This window comes from Haemaphysalis longicornis, unplaced genomic scaffold (genome assembly GCF_048455015.1).
Source record: "Haemaphysalis longicornis isolate Haplotype H1 unplaced genomic scaffold, Haemaphysalis longicornis Haplotype H1 scaffold_1, whole genome shotgun sequence".
Taxonomy (NCBI): domain Eukaryota; kingdom Metazoa; phylum Arthropoda; class Arachnida; order Ixodida; family Ixodidae; genus Haemaphysalis; species Haemaphysalis longicornis.
In genome coordinates, this window is record NW_027526203.1 from 79,048,010 (window position 1) to 79,070,316 (window position 22,307).

Consider the following 22,307-nt stretch of genomic DNA (forward strand, 5'->3'; position numbering starts at 1 on the left):
TAACGAACAACTCTGGCCCATTATAAAGAGCGCCAAATATCAACTTCCTCGGGAAGTTATGTTCTCGAGTTTACTTACCTTCAAAAGATTGCAGTATAACCTCGAACCTTCATCTGCTTGAATACTGTGAAGGGCTGACTTCACGTATACTGCACTTATATGCCTCTCCAATTCGTACAGCTCTTGAAAGCATCTCCAATCTACCGTTTCTTGTCTGATACGCCTTACGTGCGGGGTGAAGCCACACAAAATTCTTTTACTCTTCTTGAGTCAACTCAAGCAAAAATATCGCATGGTATTATTTTCTGAGTACCACCACTGAGTCCTGGGATAGCCCAGGTTATATATTGTTATGTTTTCCCCGTTCCACTTCCAATGGCTTAATGTCACCAAAATTTGTTTTAAATACACCCGTGGGAACCGAAGCGATAGCAACAATGCGGATTTTTATTAGACCAGCCCCCAACTTGGGGTTGTGGTTGGTCTAAAACCGCTTACCGCTTCCCATTTCCAATGTCTAACTTCCTGTCGTTTGGGGGCGCTTAGAAAGACAAACGTTCATATTCTTTGTTGTGTACACGCACGGACACCACCCATCACTCCACAAGACAGCACTATTGTCATAGCCGCTGACAAAGGAGCGCACAAGCAAGCAACGACATTTGCCGCGAGCACCGAAGCTTCCTACGGTTTGCGTACCGTTCGAAGGCAAACTTTGCGTCCCGGCTGCAGAAGGACCCGTGCCCGGAAGAGAAGGAGGTCGCGGAGGTGCGGGCTGCCGCTCCACAGCGAGCGGGCACCCCGGTCGCGGTTCCTCCGGAGACGGCCGTGTGCTGCCGCTGATCACCAGGGAATCCCATGGACTGGCGATGCGCCCCAATCGGCGGCGCTACCGCGGAGACCACGCGCTCTTCGCTGGGCCATACGCGTCGGTGCCGGTGCCGGTCGGCGGCTGCCCTGGCCGGGGCGTCGCGCACTGAGCTGTTTCGGCGCGAGGCGGGTCATTCGGAAGAGGCTGTGGAGAAGCTGCGCAGGCTCTTGGGCTGGTCCGGCATGGACACGGCGTTGAGAAGAGCGCGCCGGATCCAGGGGTCCGTCTTGAAACCCTCGCAGAACTCCTCGCGGCTGATGCGAGCGTCAGCGTCCTGCAAGTTCCGAGGGCGAAAAAATGTATAGCCATCTTCTACTCGCTCATCACTATCCGACGGGCACAGTGAAGTTCAGATCAGGCAATCTGCTTAAAAATACATTGCTGACAAATATTTTCTTTCACGCATGGCGTCAAATTTGAAACTTCAGTCAGAGTACTTGTGCCCATCTGGGACGGGCAAGAAGTGTGCCTGTATCAACACACGAGCGTCCAGAAGTCGCTCCACCGGAACGTTATGCCACACGTGATACATCCCCTGTTTGCTTAGCGGCTCATTAAAACGAGCACTACGCAATACTGTCAAAAAAGACATTTTTTTTTCTGACGAATTTCAGACGGAAAACAATCGCGAACGGGACAAGCGCTAACTTTCAACAAAAAGTTTATTGCAGAACCAGCGCTTATAAACACGTCTGGCCAGCATGAAGAGAGGGGAAAAGAAAGGGAAACATAAAAAACGGTGGACAAAATACGAAAAACGGTGACGTGCCGCCTATGACAAGAAATCTAATTCAAGTTTCGATAAAGCTACAGACGGCCTGCTTACGCATTGATCCCCCGACCTTGCTATCTCTGCCGCTTCCACAATTTCTCTTTATCAAAATTTATCGAAATTTATAGCTTTATCGAAACTTGAATTGGATTTCTTTTCATAGGCGGCACGTCACCGTTTTTCTTGTTTTGCCCACCGTTTTTGATGTTTCCCTTTATTTTCCCCTCTCTTCATGCTGGCCAGGCGTGTTTAAAAGCGCTGGTTCTGCAATAAACTTTTTGTTAAAAGTTAGCGCTTGCCCCGTCCACTCCTCGTCCTGTGTTTTAATTTAGCGCTTGTTTTCCGTCTGACGATGAAGCAACACGCCCAAACCTTTTCCCTTCTGACGAATTTGCCGTGCTCTATAGCACGCAGGTACTTGATGAGGATGATTTATTCGCAAACTTTGATGCGTGCTGGGGTTCAAGCGGAAGATTGGAGTTATTTTAATTTTGTAATCGATTGCTAACAGTACACAGCTCACACGCGTGTCCTCATCCGCCAGTTCACATTGCGGTCCTGGCGTTAGTTAGGAGCATGTGACCCCATTGAGGAGTGTCATTGTGATTCCTCTCCAAAAAGGAGTCGTATTATTTTGCTCTGTTGTCCTTGTCTTTCACGAGCAACGATGCAGATTTCCGACCCATCGTCCTTGCGCACGTTACTGAAGAAGGAGATGAGCGCCACTCTTTTTTAGAACGCAGATGTCTTCCCCGCGCTTCGATATGGATATGCTCGAAAAGCGAATTGTTTTTTTTTTCTTCAGATTTATGGGCATAATATCACGGTATAATCCTCCTCCCGCTGGAAAACATATCTACTTCTGGTAGAAGTGTGATAACAACAAACCTCTGAAGCAGAATAACTTGCCTTCCTGCACCAATGATAGTTCGCCTTATATTCAACGCATTATGCCCAGTGGAAATCTCACGGTATAAATTTGGGGCGAAGGAACTTCATGTTGTACATGTGGCAGGGATGAAATGTCTTTTTTCTTGACTTAGGCATTAACCAAACTGTACGACACAATATGCAGAGGGGTTTGAGGATGCACATCCCCATTCATCGTCGTCATCAGCCTGGCATCCGAAGGGCATCATGTTCCTCATTAAGGAAATGGAAGCGCCACTGCGTTTTATCTTCTTCCTCATAGCAGGCAGCGCCGCCGTCACACCATCGTGAGGATGGTGGAACGGCCCTGTCGCGTCACATCATCCTAACTACTCATCATCATCATATCGCCATCATCATCAGGCTAACTACGCCCACTGCAAGGCAAAAGCCTCTCCTTTAGATCTCCAATTATTCCTGTCCTGTGCTAACTGCGACAAATTTACCCCCGCAGACTTCTTAATCTCATCTGCCCATCTAACTTTCTGCCGCCCCCTGCAACGCTTCCCTTCTCTAGGGATCCACTCTGGTACCCTTAATGAGAAACGGTTATCATGCTTTCGTATTACATGCCTGGCCACACCCATCTCTTCCTCTTAATTTCTACTAATATGTCCTTAACACGCGTTTGTTCCCTGATCCACTCCGCTCTTCTTGTCGCTTAATGTTACAGATATCGTATTCCGTTCTATTGCTCGCTGAGCCGTCCTCAATTTAAGTTGAACCATTTAGTGGTACTCCAAATTTCTGCCCCGTAGGTGAGTACTGGCAAGATGGATGCAGCTGTCATACACTTTCGTCTTCAGGGACAATCGTAGGCTGTCATTCATTATCTGAGAATGCCTACCGAATGCCCTACACTCAATTCTTATCCTTCCAATTATTTCTGTCTTATGGTTGGGATCCGTGGTGACTACTTGGCCTAAGAAGATATATTCGCTTACCACTTCCACTGCCGTGCCATCTATTTCAAACCGCTGTGCTCTATTGAGGTCATTAAGCATTACTTTACCTCACTGATATGCCGAGCTAATGAGGATCATGATATGGATGTGCCCTTGTGCACTTATGCATACCTCCTGTTATCTTCTGCACTCTTATCGTTTCCAAGCAAAGCCTTATTGACCAATAATCGTTAATGTGCTTACGAGCTTATTTTGCATTTCGTTTTGATATGAGCAAACGAAAATTCGAACATTTTGGTAGTAGTGGTTGCACCGAAAACCTACGTACGTAGGCAGGCTAGTCAGCATCTGTGCCGTAGAAAAGCAACTCGCAGTGATTCGGCTGCACGGCAACGGACCCGCAGGACGTGGACAAAGAAATACATTTCACTTATAGTAACCTGTTTGCGCTGGACATGCCGGGGTAATTACATGCAATAGACATAGAACACAGAAATGTGTCTGTACTAGGTCACTGATTTGATAAACTACACTGGATGTACCCCACAATAGGTGTTAGTCTAGCGTTTGTCTAGTACTGAATTTGTATCAGCGTTTCCGCTTCTTGAGTTTGTATCCGCATGAAGCAGCACCTGCCGTGGAATAAAGACTGTGCGGTGGAACTGTGTCTCAAGTTGGGGAAGTCTGCGGTGAAATTAGGATTGCATTACCTGAAGCGTAGAATGAGGGGATTTTTCTTCCCAGAAGCAGGCTTGTAGCCGCTTTCCACGGAAGGCGTACTTACGGTGTCCAGTTTTGCGAAGAGCTGGTCGACCCTCTTTCGCGGGTTGTCCGCGCCGGCGGCCTCCGACTCAGCGGGTCCCGCTTTTCCGTGGAGCACGTATATGGCGGTTACAATGTCCAGCATCTCGGACCGCGTCACGAAGCCGTCGTTGTCCAGGTCGTACAGGTTGAAGGCCCCTGCAGCGACAGCAGAGAAGGCCGTCACTCGTACTCCTCTTTGTGAAAACCGTTCTCTATTATGTTTTTCTTTGTGTGAAGAGTTCAACAGTATCAGAAGAGATTACGTCATTTTGATTCAGCGACTGAAGTAGGCTTGACGAGACCAGAGTCAGAACTGATATTGTCGCTCAACGCGTAATGGCTTAAGCAGATGCGGCTGCATAGCGCAGCACTTGAGCTATACGACATCGGTGCTTTCTCATAATGGGCTTGGAAGAGGCAAAACCTGGCCTGTAATGTTCGAAAAGCTTTCTAAACTGGGCTAATTAGTCATGTCGGCTCTTATGGCGTTCAGCATTGCCGACAAGGAGACAAGACAAAGGGGAAAGGGCACAAGAAAAGGAAGTGGAAACTTTCAGTCGAATTTGTTCAAGAATCTGCCATTTACGCACAGACACTGAAAAAAAAAGCCTGATGACGATTACACGTAGGTAAAGCGTATTTGGGAGTCACCTGTAACAGCTACGACGTACGGTGCCCATATAGCAAAACAGGTGGTAGCAGGCATAATTTTGCGATTTTTACACTTCGCAGAAGTGCCGCGCTCGTTGCCTCTCTATGCGGCTCGTGCCGTCGCGCTTCTTGACGATGCAACATTTTCGATTCTGTCTTTCTCTAACAGCAAGATCACGGGTGAACGCTGTTCACGGGTATTCAAACGGGTATCAAACCTCCGCGGCTAGTCTCGGCCCCCTAGACAACTTCAGTCTTCCGAGGGCGTGTATGGTGAAACAGCTCTGTTACAAAGCGCTCCCTCGCGAACGAGGTAACGTTATCACTTCTTACATCCCAAGACCCAAACACTCTGGCAGCTTTAACGTGGTTTTATTGCAGTGATACTGAGGGTCTACAAACACAAGCGCCTTGACGGCCACATACAAATCAGAACGCCTCTCAATTCCGCTATTTCTGGCTGTTTCGCTATCTGGCTGTTGCTGGTTGGCCTCAGAAGGACGAGCTTGTCTGAAATATAGACCCTACACTTGCGACAAGTCAATGTTTCTTCTAGATCGCCAGGCGGATTCACCCAAGCTCAGAATGTAACTAGGCTGCCTCTTTATAAGGTTCAAGCAGCACCCTGTCTGGGCCACACACATGTTTCAATATGGGGGTATCCGTGATACACCACTCTGGCACCATCCAGTATTTTCTTATGGCCCGTAAAAGCGGCCGTAACATTTCGCGGTCGCTGCTTCACGCTACTACAGCCACTAACAATTCTATTGGAAAAGACAAACGTTGAAGTTTAAGTGACTTCGTTCGTTGTACATGAAATGCCAAGCATTTAAATGTGTGGAGGGATGACATGGCATACCTTGGCATACAGAGGTACTAGCTGGGTGAACACTATTGAAATATGCAACCTAATGAAATCTTGCAAAAATGTAAAATAGCTTGCAACTCTGACTCAAAGCTCGTATGCTTCTTTCTGCAACACACGGCTAAAAATGTCTAGAGTAGAGACCATTTTTCGCGTCTTGAAAGAACAGGTACCAATGGCGACTTTTACTGTGAAGTGAATCCGGATCCCATTGTGCTTTTTGTTTTACATTCCGTTACAAAAATTCTAGCCTTCAAATATATATTACATTTATGTTGACGAGATTATTTTTACTAGCTTAATGTAAAATTAAAACATCAGTGACTTCAGTTGTTTTCGGCTCCCGTCTTTTCCTTCATGTCCGAAATCGTCCCAAAATACCCTCTCCATGCTTCAGGGACTCTTAGATGCGGCGTACCTGTGCTAGTTCAGTTCGCGTTCCTATTACTGGCCACTAATTTCTGATCAAAGCAGGTTTTATCGTGTCGCGTACACCAGGATTTTCTCTTCCGTGGTAGTGGTGGTACAAGACTTTAAAAAGGGTCTCGTATTCTGCACGGTGAATCCGAAAGGCTGTCCACCAAGGATTCGCTGTTGATGGCTTGGAGAACGGCTGGCACAGACTACGGTATTTTTTCTGCAATGTCTACTGTTAAACGCCACTCTGCGGAAAGCACAAGAACATCTACGAATTAGTCATAAAAGTATTGGGCATCTACAAATGTGCGACATTTTGGGCTCCAAACTTTCGATGTTTTCTGCTATCTACCCTTCATCCAGGTAGCTCTGAACATTTTCAGAATAACTTCCGCTGATGGCCTTATGAGTGGCACGTCAAGCCGTCATTCATACCTAAGCACTGTTTGCTGACGTTGCATGCCAGTACGGGGGGCCCGGGCTTTCTTCAAGTGAAGCAGTTCACTTTTCGCCCGGGCCTACCGCATCGAAAGGATGCAAACAAATAAACTGAAACTGAAACTGAAACTGAATTGGCTTGGTTGACTCGTGACCTAACTTTTGAGAGAGGCAATATTTTTTCTATTTTTATTCGAGCCTTCCTCTACCGCTTTGCACATCTGCATGGTGTGTCGGCCACTTATTCAGCTGTTTAAGCGTCCTATGTTTAATTCCGGCGACGCATTGCATATTTGTCACGCATTTAATTTTCCTGCGTCCCACCTTTAACTATCCCGCCTTGCAATAGACGCGTTTAACAAAAATGTGCCATGGCCAAGTCAGGAGTTCGAGGAATATCAATGACTTGTTTAATATATCGAAGAAGGCATATTTACTTCAAGTATTCATTGAGGTGATATTCCGCCACAGCGAAAATAGACGTCGACGTAAGAGTATAAATGCCACTCCTTTAAACCAGATTCAAACCCTTCCCCCTTCAGCCGCATTTATGTGGCGTAGCGGCATCACTGTCATACGAGGAAGGAGAACGTGTCTCCTTCCTATTTGTTTCCCTTTTACACCCTCTTGCCTTTGGTGACAGTTCATAGAGCTCTTCTGCCCCATGAAGATAACAGTATGTAAGAAAAACAGCGTCAAAATTTCTAATGAAGTTTCTGTTAAAGAACAGCCTGATAGACTATGTGGCGGTGATTCTTGGCGATGGCCTGTGTAAGCCCATACAAAGGTTGATCAGATTAGTTTGGAAAAAAGGAAAGCTAGCCCTGTGCCTTCTGGCCTAAACGAATCACCGCGAAAAATATATTCAGTGTCGTGTTAAAGAACTAGCGTTTCATTACTCGCTCTCTCAACTCAGTTCTGGCCAATAAAGGCCTTTCATTTTTTTTTAAATAACAAGTTCTGAGAAGCTTCAAATTTGGCGCCACACAACGTCGTTAGTAATGACGCTTGGGAAGTTCCGAATAGGGTTATAAACTTGTTAGCTCGATCATTTAATTAGTGGGACCAAACAGAACCACTGGGATCACGCAGTCATGTTTTTGACGGTAGATTATGTCGGCGACCGCAAAAACGCAGAAAACAATCCTTTTTACGCCAGGAGGGAGTGCGAGCAAGTGGATGTTAGTCACCACTCTTTCACAGTTTTTTCTGCGTGCCCAGCTTAGCTGTTTATTGTTTCTTTTAAAATTGGCATGACTTAGTCCACGCAGGAATCTTCCGAATAAACCAATCTTGTATTTCGTCTTTATGGTTCCTTTGAGGCATCCCAAGATTGGCATATCTGGCACCCCGACATATCGCATCTGTTTGGATTGAGCTGAGGGAGCTGATGAATTAAGCCTGGCCCATGGTGAGGCACCGTTAATCTCAAGAACTTTTTTTATTATAGCTGAAGTGTGGTCGTGGTAAGGTTGATAGCCACCGCAAAAAAATCTACTTGATCAATCTGATGTTTTCAGAGGCTAAACAAAACACTACGTTTAGTGATAATTCTAATTTGACGTTTTCTAATACAGTACCTGCGATTTAGCCAACCAGTTGAAGTTGGTTATTGCGTAATGCGTACGCGACTATAAATTACAATTACGTCGGGTCAGCCACGAATAAATTAAAATAGGAGGCGTGCGGATACCACAAAATGAAATTCTTGGTGCCTGATGCCTGAGGAACATTACGTGAAAAATCCTGTGGAGACGACAATGTGAACTCCAGGAGCAGTTGCTTCATTAGTACGGGTAAGAAAGAATATCGGCCAAAGTGAAACAGATGCTGAACGCCTGCGGGGAGACACTTATTTGGTTAAGCAAAAAAATGAGTGGAGTTGTGCTGTGTTACACGAACAACAATTCCACACAACCAATTTTCACGGCACCCTATATTGTTTAATAGCTGGATGCTTGCATTAACAGTAAGAAGCACAAAAACTAATTTATTTTTATTGACCATAACGTCAATTGCGCAGCCATTTTCAAGCAAATACAAGGGCATGACGGGAAACATACCCGCGTCAAGCAAGCAAAGCTGCCTTTTCTGCTAAGTGCAATAATAAACATGGCGGCTTTTTTAAAGTTCCAAAAACAAAACAATACCAAGATAATTTCAGGTCGGACCGCGCAACTGCAACTACAACAGTGCAACCTTATCTGTGTTAGCTATGAGTCGTTTGGGGGCTGAGCATCCTTCAGTTTCCAACAAAAAGGTACGACGTCATAACGAGCAGGGGAAAGATCGGTAGTATTTTGGAGCAGGAAACATTGCTTCCAAAGGATCCATTGCAAACACTTCACCAGGAACTATACGCATGGCTGGTCCGGGCATCGGCGCCGCCTTTCCTGCCACCGTTTCTGCCGATTCCACAGTTACCGAGAGAGCGGAAGGGGGATACTCACAGTTTAGCTTCTCGTCGATATTGCCTTTTGTAGTGATGGAAATGGCTCGGATGAATTCTTTGAAGGTAATAACGCCATTCTGCAACAAAAGCAAGAACAAAAACTAGCTTAGGGCGATACACATTGCCAGGATCAATACTTGTATTGTTTCGTTCGTCACCCCTCTAGTGCACGCGAACGAAGCACGAGCGCTTCTGTGCAAATTTCCCAAGAGGCCCCGAAGAGACGAAGAGAGCTGCAGTCTCCCGCTACGCCTCAATGCTCTGCGTGCTCTGTGCGCCCTAGAAACGCATTGCGAACCTCATATTTACCAGACGCCCAGTGCGGCCGTGTCGTATAGCTGGGCCATACAATGCAACAAAAGCACTCTTCAGAATATTCGCTTCTGTTATCTTTCAGGAACACGCACGTAGGAACTTGGTGTCACTTACAACCAGGTACAGGTGAAGTTGAAGTAACCACGTATGTCAGTGGAAGCTGGTCTCGGCAACCGGTGGTCAGTACTGCGCGCAGCGCGAACTCAACTGTAGTGTTAAGGATTTCCCTCCTCCACATAGACGTCAGTGATAGCTAAGAATGTTTCTGACAAAAAGGGGGAATTAATACAATCTTCGTAAAAAGTTGACTCAAAGCAGTAGGGGCCTCTGTGCGCATCATAGTTTATATTGAATTGCTAAAGCCCTTTTCATTAAACCATACGTCTAAAAGCGAGGAAGTGAAAAAAACGTTTATTTTCCTGCCCCTTGTTTCAAAGTTCAAGTTTCCGTTTTCTTGGCCAGTGGTACTACACCTTGGCTATGACATGTGCCGCAGCGGAAGGCCGGGGAATAATTGGGACTCCCTGTACGAATCCTCCTCCAAAACATCGGCTGCGAATGTTTTTAAGTTTTGCTTTCACCAGGAAAGCAATCGCCGTAGCTGAGAGTCGTACAGCGGACTCGCGGTCACCAGAGCCGCTTCTCAGCCACTGAGCCACCACAGCGTGATGAAAACTCTAACTTCCACACAACATGGACATAGAACACGGTGGACATACATGACTTCCTCGTCTACAGCGCCTCGGGGAGCTTTGCAACAAGCGAAATGGTTGTAAAATGACGACATGAGTTTAGGACTGCCGCATAGACCTGAACTTGGTTCGCTAAGGTTGGAGCGCCAATTGATGGCCAGTATTTGAAGGGCTTTTTTGAGAATCACCTTGGTGCAGCCCAAGTCGAGTGTCCCTTTACAGAAAAAAATAATAAATAGAGGGCGCGAATAAACATAGGAGAACAAATTTTGCGCTTTTGTAATATTCTCACGTAAATTTCTGTTATTCCGCAACCCTTAAAGAGCCCTAGGTAAGAATAAGTTTCATTATTTTGAAACATGATTGGAAAGCAGATCGGTGGATGAAACACAACGCTCAAGTAGGCAAAGGAAGACGGCAGCAGTTCTTTTGAAAGTGAGATGCGAAGAAAACCCTAAACAGATTCATTGCAGGGCCTTAATTTCATCACCGGTGTTTGTAAGGTTGAAAAAAACCTGCATTCGATATTACATTGTACTTTGTAGGTTTTGTCATCTTCCGTAACTTATAAGAGTTGAAGGAAAATTGAACAGCGCCAAAAAGGGCCCAGCCCTGGACCACGAAGAGACAACGACGGGTGCTAATAATAAAGTCGTCACCGATTCAAGCACGTGGGTGGTCATTGTAGCACATGCATGTGTTCGCTCCGATTGGAGAAAACAAAGTTGCCAAATCTAGCCTCCCTTCAAATGAAGAGAGAGGTTACGAAATCTTCCCATATATAAAAACGGGGAAATAAAGGAATTAGGAAGCCATCACTGTCACTGGTCGAGAAAAAAATTGAACTTTTTTCTGTTTTCCAGCTTGATGGTAATAAATTATTGCCGAAATGATGTGTTTGTATTGTTCTTAACATTTGAGCATTTTAACGATGTTTCTGATCTGAAATGGCTCGGATACTCGAAAAATATTTTTGACGTTACAGCACGAACGTGTTTTCCTTTTTGTGCGCGTGTTCGTGGGTCTTGGACTTATTTTTTTTGTCGCCCTTCAAATCTTAATAGTCCTACACAGGAGTCCTGGAAAATATTAGGCGAGTTGTTCGGGAGAAGTGAGAGAGCATACTGAGCTAAAAAAACCTTACACATCTTCCCGTGGGGAACGCTGATGAGGATGCGAAGCATCATGGCGGTTCCATGTGGTTCCATTGTGCTGCCGTTATGTTGAGTGATCTGGAGTTTAGTAGCGCCAGAGGTAATGCCGCGTCCGTGTCCACACCGGTGGCAAAGGCACGCAAGTACTGTTGTGTTACGGTGAGTAGGCGGTGGTGCTCGAGGCGCTGAAACTCGTCCATCATGTTCTTGTCGATGTTAATATTCACGGTGAAAAACAGCGCAAGGAACACAGGGACAAAAAGGAAGAGTGGACGACGCACAGCGCTGTGCGTCGTCCACTCTTCCTTTTTGTCCCTGTGTTCCTTGCGCTGTTTTTCACCATGAATATTAATCTGCACCAACTAGCCCAACTCGCCATCTTACTTGTCGATGTTGTCGTCTCTGTGGTAGAAGCGGTAGTCTCCGTCAGCGTTGGTGAGGTAAAGGTTGTTGACAATGGTGCACCGGCTGAGAGCAATGTACACGCCCTCCAATTCGCAGCTTTGTCTTCTCTTTCTTCTTCTTCTTCTTCAGCAGTTTCCCTACGGGAAGATGACGACGGTGGTTGAACGCGAAGCTATGTCGTGATGGATTAGCAACGTACACGCCCTCCTCTTTGCAGCTCTGTCTTATTCTCCTTCTTCTTCTTTAGCGGTTCCCCTACGGGAAGATGACGACGGTGGTTGAAAGCCAAGCTATCTTGTGATGGATTTTTAAAGACGATAGTCTTTCTTGGGTTACTTAAACCCAGAAATTTTGGTCTATCTATATGTCTGTATGTCTGTCTGTCTGTCCGTCTGTCTGTCTGTGACCCGATTCAGCCACCCGGCCAAAGCAAAACAATGCCTGCGCAATAGTGTTATATAGTCACAGCTAAATCTAACCGTCTATGTCCGGTGGAATGTTCATACTTGTCAACATTGATGAAGAAGAACAAGACATTACGCAAATATGAGACAACAAATCAATACAGAAGTGATATTTGCAGTGTTCCTTTATAAAAAAATCAAACATGCTTGAATTTGCGAAATTAAATACTTCAACAACTGCAGAAAAAGAATTCACTCCGCGGTCGCCTGCTGTCGCCCGCGCCACTATAGCTTCTGGGGCCATTTTAAGAAATCAACCGGCAACAGTTACGCAAGGTTCCACTAGGTAGGTTCCACGTTCTGCTTGCAACGCACGTGGAGTAGGGAAACGCGGTTCTATAAACGCTGAAGTAGGGCGCCTCGATTAACGCGCGTCTTCGCCGTACGGCAGCGTTCGCATCGAGTCACCCGGTTTGGAGCAGTGGAACGCGGGAAATTTAAAATGATTCAAGCAAACCTTTGGCGTCTTTACCTTGGGAGGAGCGCGACGCAAGAGGAACAACATGAGAGGTGAGCGGGAAAGCGAAGGGAGGCATTTACTTCGCAAAAGCCGATAAAGACTATCGTCTTTTGACGGCATTTGCAACGAAAGGAGCAGATACGCGGCCAATTTTTTGGTTGGCCAATCCCTAGGGACATCCTGCCACAATCATCATCAGAGGCGCTGCGGACGGGGCACAGACAAGTGACATCTCCCCGAGCAAGAGATGCTCCGCATTTACAAGTTGTCAATGGCGCTGTGGTAATAGGAAATAATTGGATAAAAAAATGTGGTTGATGCCTCTTCCATAGGAATCGGTAAAACACGAAAGAGAAATGTGCCTTCACAGGCGATTTTTAATGTTAATTGTGCATCCATATGAACTTGCATATCGCTATTTATATTACGTCTGTATAGTGCCGTTAGACGCATCAACGTTAGACACTGGATTGCACGCGCCCTAACATTGCGTAAAGCCGACTGAAATCACAGCCCCTTGAAAACCGTGCAGACGAAACCAAACCGAAACCGAAACCGAAAGCAGTAGGTGGCGGAGGGTGCTTCAATTCACCCGCGTCCTGCGTACACGAAGACAGCGGCATCGAGGCGCCCACTGTCGGCACTCATGAGCAATCTGATGAACTACTTCACTTCGTATCTCCTAGACGACAGCCCTATCTCAATTAATAATGTAGTGGGAAAGATATAAGCAGCGTTTATAGGCGTGTTTGCGCTTGAATTCATAGCGCAGTGCGCACAGCGCTGTGTACCTCCCGCTGCGGCGGAAGAGTTCGGGGCTCGAATCCGGGCGGAGCCGCGTCAATGGGACATTTTCTGGCGATGTCATTTCCGTGACAAATATGACACCGGTGAGGTCTTGGTGTACCCGGGCATAAAACACTTTCGTGTTAAAAGGTTTCAAAGACGGCGGTCTTTCAGGGACTACATAACCGTGAAGGCACTTCGGCAGCGATGCACATCGACTGCGTGTGTTTCCATTGCATCTGCTTCTGCAGTTTGGTTCGAGGACCTGCCACAGTGGAACCTACAGGTGCACAAAACTACGAGCTTCGAAGGACTCGGGAACGGGTTGCAATGTACGAGACTGGGATCTACGCTCACCTGCGGCCAGGAAGTCGTCCATGCTGACTGAAAAGGTGCTGCGACCCGCCAGCTTCCCGAAGTTCGGCAGCGGTGCACATCGACTGCGTGCATTTTAATTGCATCTGCTTTTGCAGGGGGTACATTTCTTTTTCAACTAGCCAGAATATTTCTATGTGTGGTTAGCACCGCAGCCGTACGCACTTGTTCACCTTGTCATTTTTCGCTTTTACTGCACTTTACTGATCATTGTTCTCTCTAGTCATGACGAATGACGCTACTGCAAAGGCAATTGAGGATCCCCGGCGGTACACCGGAGCACAACTCGGCGCTGTTAATAATAGTTGACTGAGATGAATAAGCTGAGATATAGGATACACACTGTTTTGAACAAAACCCAGGAACTGAAGGTGCAAAATTCCACGTTATCCCGTAGAGGTAAGGAGCTGGATCAGTACTAGCGGCTGTATAACTTGGAAATAAAAGGCGTCGCCCTCGACGGGGAACTCATCACTTTGCTGAAGAAAATTGGCGCACTCACGAAAGTAGAGTTGACGAAGGCCGACATCGGTGTATGCCGTAGAGTGCCCACAATTATCAATCAAACATCATAGGAATGTATAATGTGTACTTTTCCTGTAATAAAGATTATTATTATTATTATTATTATTATTATTATTATTATTATTATTATTATTTAATCCGTTCATGCCACCGGTGACGTCACCGCAGTCTGGTATCCCTACGAGGTCGTCGTTCGCCGAAGCCGCCGCCGGTGCAGCTGGTGAATGTGCCCCCTTCCTGTCCTCTACCACCGCTTCGCCGTTCGTTGACCGCCCCAGCAGTCAACCTGCTACGGCCTTGAGCACTTTGGTTTCCCCTTCGGTCCACCCTCTGCCCCCGCCTCCTAGGTCCGACACTGCGTTTAATGGCCCGCCGACGAACTTGCAGAAGAAAAGGAGCCCTCCCCGCGTGGGTGCGTCGGAAGCTTCTCAGTTGGTTGTGGTACACCGACCACCCAGCTCCAGGGCCATCTTTGTTTCAAAACTGTCGGCTAACACCACATCTGCTCAACTGTTGGCCCACTTGTCAACTGTGCAAGTTACGCCATTGTCGTGCAAACGCCTTAGGACTAAGTACGACTCCTATTCTTCTTTTTGCGTAACTGTTAACGAGGAGTGTTTTAGGCGCCTGAGCGACCCGTCTATGTGGCCAAAAGGCTGCCTTTTCAAGCCGTTTCAAGGCAAGGTCCACCCTGGTATGCTGCACAGCTCTGAAATAACTGAAAATGATCAGTAAGTACGAGAGTTTCGACATATACTATCAAAACACTAGAGGTCTACGAACTAAGTCCTCTGAATTTATTGGAAATATTGTATGCTCTAAATTTTCTGCTGTTGTCATTACTGAAACCTGGCTTTCCGATGATATCTCGTCTTCCGACTATTTCCCTTCTAACTATCAAATCTTTAGAAGCGACAGAAAATTAACTGGACCTAAACAAAAAGGTGGCGGGGTTCTCGTTGCCGTTGATCATTCAGTGCATTGCATGCGGCGTGCTGACCTCGAGACCCTAGACGAATCAGTCTGGCTTGAGGTAGGCCTCACGAAGGGCGAGAAGCTACTCATCGGTGCATTCTATATATCCCCGGATGTATTACCTTCTGAATTTAATCGAACACTCACATCCATAGAAAATGTCTCAAATGCACACTCCAACCATAAGCTCATCATACTTGGAGACTTCAACACCCCAGGTATTCGCTGGAACAGTCTTTCCTTTGAGCACAAAAACCATTATGCAGCGCAGAAATGCAGCATGCTATTAGATTTTCAGTCGTTCACCTCCATGCAGCAGTTTTGCCGCATAGAAAACTCTTGTGGTAATGTTCTAGATGTGTGCTTCTCAAACTTAGAAAACGTACAAGTGTGTGCCTCCGAAATATCCCTTGTGCACCCCGACAAGTTTCACCCCCCTCTTATTGTCTCTGTCTCGGTCGCGACCCAGCATCGCTCTGGCGGTGTTGACAATTGTTCAGTCCCGCGATATGCTTTCAAGCGTGGAGATTATGCTGGGCTGTATCACTTTTATTCATCTGCTGAATGGTCTAGTGTTTTGGATGTCAATGATGTTGATGAACAGGTTCGACGTTTTACCGAAATAGTCAGAAGTGGCATGGAAAAGTATATCCCTTGTTATAAGCCTGTTCCTTCCAAATTTCCCCACTGGTTTTCTAAAGAACTTCGAAGTTCGCTTAAACTTAAGGATAGCGCCCACAAAAAGGCCAAGCGTTCTGGGCTTGACAAGTGGAAAGCGGAGTTTAGTCGGTATCGCTCACTTTGTAAAATCCTCTACCGGCGTGACCACCAGCTCTATATAGAATCGTTAGAGGCTGCTGCGTCTCAGAAACCGGCTGAATTCTGGAGGTATGTACGCGGCCGTTCTAAGGCGTCTAAAGAACACGTTAGCCTGCTTAATTCCGATGGTGAAGAGGTTGAGGATGTTGCCACCAGTTTTGCTCAGTACTTTCATTCTGTCTTTCAACTGCCAGATGGCAATGACGAACGCCTATCGTTTAATAACTCTAATTTTAACACACTTAGGTTCGATGAAAAAATTGTCAATGATAGCCTTCAACGGATGAAACCATCATTTTCCTGTGGTGCAGATGGAATTCCAGCAGCCCTCATGAAGGCTTACGGCAACATTTTTGTGCCTGTCTTAACTTCCATTTATAATAACTGCCTACTTTTAGGTAAATTTCCTCGTGCATGGAAGATCGCTCGAATTTTTCCAATATTTAAGTCTGGTGATAAGTCAGCCGTTTCTAACTATCGCCCGATCTCACTCCTTTGTGTCGCCTCAAAACTCTTTGAGTCAGCTCTGCACAAAGTTCTTGCTGCCTGCGTCAAGAACGTTGTGATACCAAATCAGCACGGCTTTTTCTCGGGTCGATCGACGGTCACAAATCTTGCAAGCTTTATGACACAGGCTTCGGCTGCAGTTTGTGAAAACGGCCAGTTGGACGTTATTTATTTTGACCTCAGTAAGGCGTTTGATGTGGTGAACCATCGGTTATTAATTAACAAGCTTGCTAAGTCCGGTGTAGACGCAAGCCTTGTTGCCTTGTTGTCCAACTATCTCCTTGACCGGTCCTTTTATGTAGATGTTAACTACAAAAAGTCTAGTGTTTACCCTGCAACAAGTGGTGTACCCCAGGGTTCCGTGCTGGGTCCATTATTGTTTTCTGTCTTTATCAATGATGTTTCAACAGTGTTAACAAACTCTTCTTTTCTTCTCTATGCTGATGATGTCAAACTATTTAGGCACATTAGCGGTGTTCAGGACTGCTGTGCCTTGCAGAGGGATGTGTCGGAATTATCGGTCTGGTGCAGGAAAAACTGCCTAATTTTAAACCCCGCTAAAACAAAGGTTGTCACCTACAGCCGGAAAACCCACCGTCTGCTGTTTTCGTACAGTATTGAGGGAGCTCCTCTGCAAAGGGTTGAGGAGATTAGGGACCTAGGGGTGCTTTTCGACAGTGCCCTCTCTTTTTCTCCTCATATTAGGTTCATCACCCGGCGAGCACTCCGAAGCCTTGGAAATGTGTGTCGGATTACAAAGGAATTCTCTTCTCCAGATCCATTTCTAAAGCTATACAATGCAATATGTATACCACAGTTAGAATATGCTTCTGTTGCCTGGAACGGCATCTCCAAATCTAGTAGTGAATTAATAGAACGTGTGCAGAAGAAGTTTTTATCCATATTTAAGCACCGTCATCACAATCACAGTTTTCATCCTGATTCTGACTTATCCATAGTCCCTTCCATCCCTTCCTTGAACTTCAGACGTATGCGTGCAGACCTTACATTTCTTCACAAAATTGTTCATGGTGACCTTTCTTGCGCAGACCTGCTTAACTGTTTAGAGTTTAGTGTACCACAAAGGCCCACCAGGTCGCATCGCCCGTTCTTGACCGCTGCGCGCAACTCCAATCATTCTCCTGTGCGCAGAATACAGAATTGTTACAACCGCTTCTTTGAACGCCTTGACATCTTTCAGAAATCCTTTACAGTTTACCGTACAACGCTGTTGAATACAGTATGTTAAACACCTATGATATGTCTGTCGTTCTTTTTTTTCTGGAATTTGATTTCTCTGCGGTTGTGTCTATCCAACTGATAGTTGCCTATTTTTGAAACTGCTTACTGTCATTTGTTCGTTTTTTCATTTGTCTCTACACTCTTGCCATTGTTTTTGTTGTATTACTGTCAAACTTTGTTGCTCTGCCTGTCGTGTGGCCTTTACGACGGGCAGAGCAACATAGGCATCTTCTTTTTTTATTTTTTACCTGTACCCAGGCTCCGCCTGTGCTTTATTTCTGTCATTTTCACTACTTCAATTTGTGTGTGTCTTGTCGCTTGTTTGTTTCTTGCTATATGTTTCTTGTATTTTGTTTTCATGTAACTACCCGTGCGCCAGCACTCAGGCCTCTGGCTGTTCCTGGGCACGTAAATAAACATGATTGATTGATTGATTGATTGATTGATTATTATTATTATTATTATTATTATTATTATTGGAGCTGGAGCTCTCAGCACACGTTCTCCTCTTCGAAGGATGCAGCATCTGCATAATGTTCACTCTGAGAAGCTCGATATCTTTCAGCGTCCTCTTCGGGAGTTTTTGGCCGGGTTGTCAGCTCTGACACACTAGGTTCATCTTGGCAGTGCTATTTTTCTTCACTTATCGTCCTGACGTGTGCATTGACTTCACCGAGCTTGTTCTTGTTCCTGGTTATTCGTGTATTGTGCTGATACTGCGACTGTAATTATCGTAGAATTTTTCTTTTTCTGCCGTTTTTATCATTAAAAGTTGCCATATTCACTTCATGCGTCCATTTGAAACTGAAGATGTATGCTTCCCGAATCTTGTAAAAACTTTCTTCTTTTCACTCACCCTTCCGTATAGTTACGCTTATTGTAAGATGTCTTCTTGCAACTGACCAGACATTACAGTTTCTATTGATTGTGTAATGTTGCCTAAAATTACACTATGGTATTTTTATTCTTCTTTGAAGTTGTAGTTTCTTCTTATTTTTTGCTCACTCACTGTTCTTTTGCCAGCTGTTGATGCATTTCATTGCTGTCTTATACCTTGTCTGTGCGCCAGCACGACTTGATTGTGTAAAGTCGGTTGGATTGCACTATTTTATTTCTAATCTTTGCCGTTTTTGTAGGTCTTTCTTTCTTTTTTTTTTTTTGCTCACTGAGTGTTTATTAGCACATCGTTGATGTACTACAGTGCTGCATTTTCCCCTCTGAGTGCTCCAGCACGAAGGCCCCCGCTGTTCCTGGGCACTATAATAAACATTGATTGATTGATTGATTGATTATTATTATTATTATTATTATTATAGTATGATTGTCCAGCGGACAAACAGGAACGATATAATCGCAAAGGATAGTAAAATGAGAATGACTACCAAGGACCTCGGTTTTGAGACATCTTACCCTGTCTACATTAACACGCACTTAACGAGACGGAGCAAACAGCGTCTTCGGGCTCTGGTTCACAAGAAAAAATGGGGTAATTGGTTTTCTGTGAGGACTGCTTGAGGAAAGGTGTACGCGCGGGGGGAGGGACAGGCTCCCGACTTGCGTATTGCTAGCATGGCAGACCTGGACAACATGACCTCGGTGCCATAGTAACTGTTGTTCGTTCACATGACGTTGCCATTACAGTGTTTATTCGTCAATAGCAGTTCCTGAAGCGAGTTATTATCATGATGTGCGTGCTCTAAATCATTTGTTTAACGATCGTCTGAACCAGTTTTTAAGTTTCATTTAAACGCGCGAAGCCTCGGAACAAACACGATGAGTTGTGCAATCTTTTCCAATTCATTTCTTTTACTTTTGATGTTTTCCTCTTTGCGAAGATATGGCTGTGTGATGAAAATGCCCCATGGGTCCCCAATTAGTATATAACGGGTTGACCCGTTCCCATGGCAGGAGTCGGGGCATTGTTATTTCATGAGGTAGAGGCCAAATTTTCTTTTATCAACCCCGACGTCCAATGCTTAAGTTTGAATATCTGTATCTGCACCGTTGTTATCTCTCCGCCACCCGCAGAGAACAAACCTTTTTTTTAATTTCTAGAAGACCTCTTTTGTCACCTTTGCAGTGACCGCGGGACCTTCGTGATTATAGGTGATTGAAAGATAAAAATGCTGGCAGGTGATGCTTCATCCCGACAATTTACTGAACTCATTAATTATTTACTCATTTATTTCTTTCCTTGCACAAGTCTTATTACTAAGGCAACACGTCTCACAGGGAAAAACACAACACTATTGGACTTGTGTATTTCAAATGTGCACCGACCTGATACCGATCCTTGTCTCTTAATACTTAGCGATTTTTTGTTTGTGTCCGCTATCCCAAATAATTGAAAATAAACAACATGAGCTGATGCACAGAATTGAGGAACACAGTTTGATCCGATTTTGCTAATTTGTAAGTAGTACAGATTGTAGGTGTATAGTGGGTGAAAAAGACCCAAACTCGGCGTACAACAAGTTCTTTTAAAAACGTTATACATGTTATGACTTCCGCATATCCTCTCAAGCCAGGTAAAACAGGCATTAGTAAAATGCGAAAGCCGTAACTTAGCGTAGATTTATCGAAAAAAATTAAAAAGAAGAATAAAGTGTATCATTCGCTTGTAAAAATTCTCGATTTAAATAAGTTCAATTCTTAAAAGATTGATTGATTGATTGTAGGGTTTAACGCGCCGACGCAACGCAGGCGATGAGGCGCGCCGTAGTGGAGGGCTCCGGATTAATTTCGACCACCTGGGGATCTTTATCGTGCGCCGAAATCTCGTACACACGGGCGTTTTTGCTTTTCGCCTCCATCAGAAAAGCGGCCGCCGCGGCCGGGAATCGAACCCGCGACCTTGTGCTCAGCAGCGCAACGCCTTAGCCACTGAGCCACCGCGGCGGGTAATTCTTAAAAGAAATCTAAATTAATTAAACACTGAGATAAAAACAGAGGAAATAATATATTATAAAATCTTTTTCTACAAATTACTGATAACTCAAAAAAGTGCACAATGAGATAAAATAAATGTGACTTCAAAGACGCAGTTTAGCCCTACGCTGAATATAGAAACGCCCACTGGAGTGTTGACTGATGACAGCGCTGCTTCAGCAATGAAGACATATTTAGTATTTGGGGCTAATTACGATGAACCACCTCTTGCTAGCTCTCTACTTCTGGGCAAAGAAAGTTCTCTCTCTCTGTTCTCTCTAACGTTGCTGTACAAAGACTCAACTTGACCGAGTTTCCGGTAATGAATTAAGTAGCCCCAGCATTTGTCACACCGTCTGCAATAGAAACCAGCTTGAAAAACATCGGGAATAATGTATTCCGCCGGTCTAGACTGGATAAAAGCAACCCCTATTAAACACGTGTCTGAAATCATATCGCCAATTTTAACCACCATTAAAAATGCAAGTTTTGAAACTGTAATTTTCGCCCACCGTCTTAAAATAGCGAGAATATCTCCCATAAAGAGAGCGGTAACGTAAAGGATTTGTCATACTACCCACCGATTTCTGTTCTACCTGTCTTGTCGAAATGATTTGAGGGTGCAATAAAAAACCGATTGGACATTTGTTTAATAAAGAGAAGATAATTAGCAATATGGACTATGGTTTTCTGAATCAGAAATAAAAGGCAGAAGTGAGGCTAAGTATCAAACATGACATTATACTTAATTTTGAGAATAGACTGTACACTTAAGACTCTACAATAGACTGTGCAACTTGTTGACCTACGAAAAGCATTTGATTCTGTATGCCACGCTTTTCTCTTGATTAAGCTACATAAATATGGTGTTCGAGGTGTTTTGTTAAAATAAATTTAAAGCTACTTACTGAACCGGTATCAATTTATGACTGTGAACAAAGCGCCGTCATCAATGTTAGATATAAAAAAAATGTTGTACCTCAGGGATCCATACTGCGGCCATTTCTCTTTTTCAAATACGTAGATGATCTGTGCTATATTTGTGACTCCCCCAAACTTGGCAGGTAAGAAGATGACAGGAGGAGGAAAAAACGTTTATTGCTACCATTGAACGGGAATAAAGTAGCGCGGGATGGTTGTCGGTCATCCATGGTGGGTGGCGTCCCTAGTCCGGGATGTCATGGCCAGCTGCAGCTCGAATGGCCCTGGTCACCAGGCTACGCTGGTTTTCCAGGACATCGCTTGTCAGCAGGACACCCCACTGCTACTGTGTTAGTGCGATGACTTCACGTAGTTCGGTGACGCCTTTACATTCCCAAACCATGTGGTACAGGGTGTTGGGCGTCCCAGAGCAGAAGTTGCAGTCGTAGCTGAAGAGCGTGGGGTGTATATTGGGCAGCTGTGTGGCGTGGGGAAATGAATTTTTCTGCAGTCTCCGGAATTGTGTGGCTGCTTCTTTGGTTAGCTTCGGGTGGGTCGGCGGGTATCGTCTTATTGATAGTCTGTAGTGCTCTAATATGTCTCTGCTGCGCTTTGGGATGGACGGGTGGTT

At 45.2% G+C, this 22,307-nt stretch overlaps 1 protein-coding gene across 1 annotated transcript in view; it reads right to left on the reverse strand.

The window, feature by feature from the left end:
* Positions 1 to 736: 736 nt before the first annotated feature.
* LOC144164678 (frequenin-1-like) overlaps positions 737 to 22,307 on the reverse strand; it is an 834,816-nt gene continuing 813,245 nt past the window's right edge. Inside the window, exons 5-7 of the mRNA XM_077695003.1 lie at positions 9,107 to 9,185; positions 4,263 to 4,438; positions 737 to 1,145 (exon numbers count right to left, since the gene is read on the reverse strand). Coding sequence (XP_077551129.1) covers positions 1,002 to 1,145; positions 4,263 to 4,438; positions 9,107 to 9,185 — 399 coding nt within the window. The 3' untranslated portion in view covers positions 737 to 1,001. The remainder of the gene's footprint in view (positions 1,146 to 4,262; positions 4,439 to 9,106; positions 9,186 to 22,307) is intronic.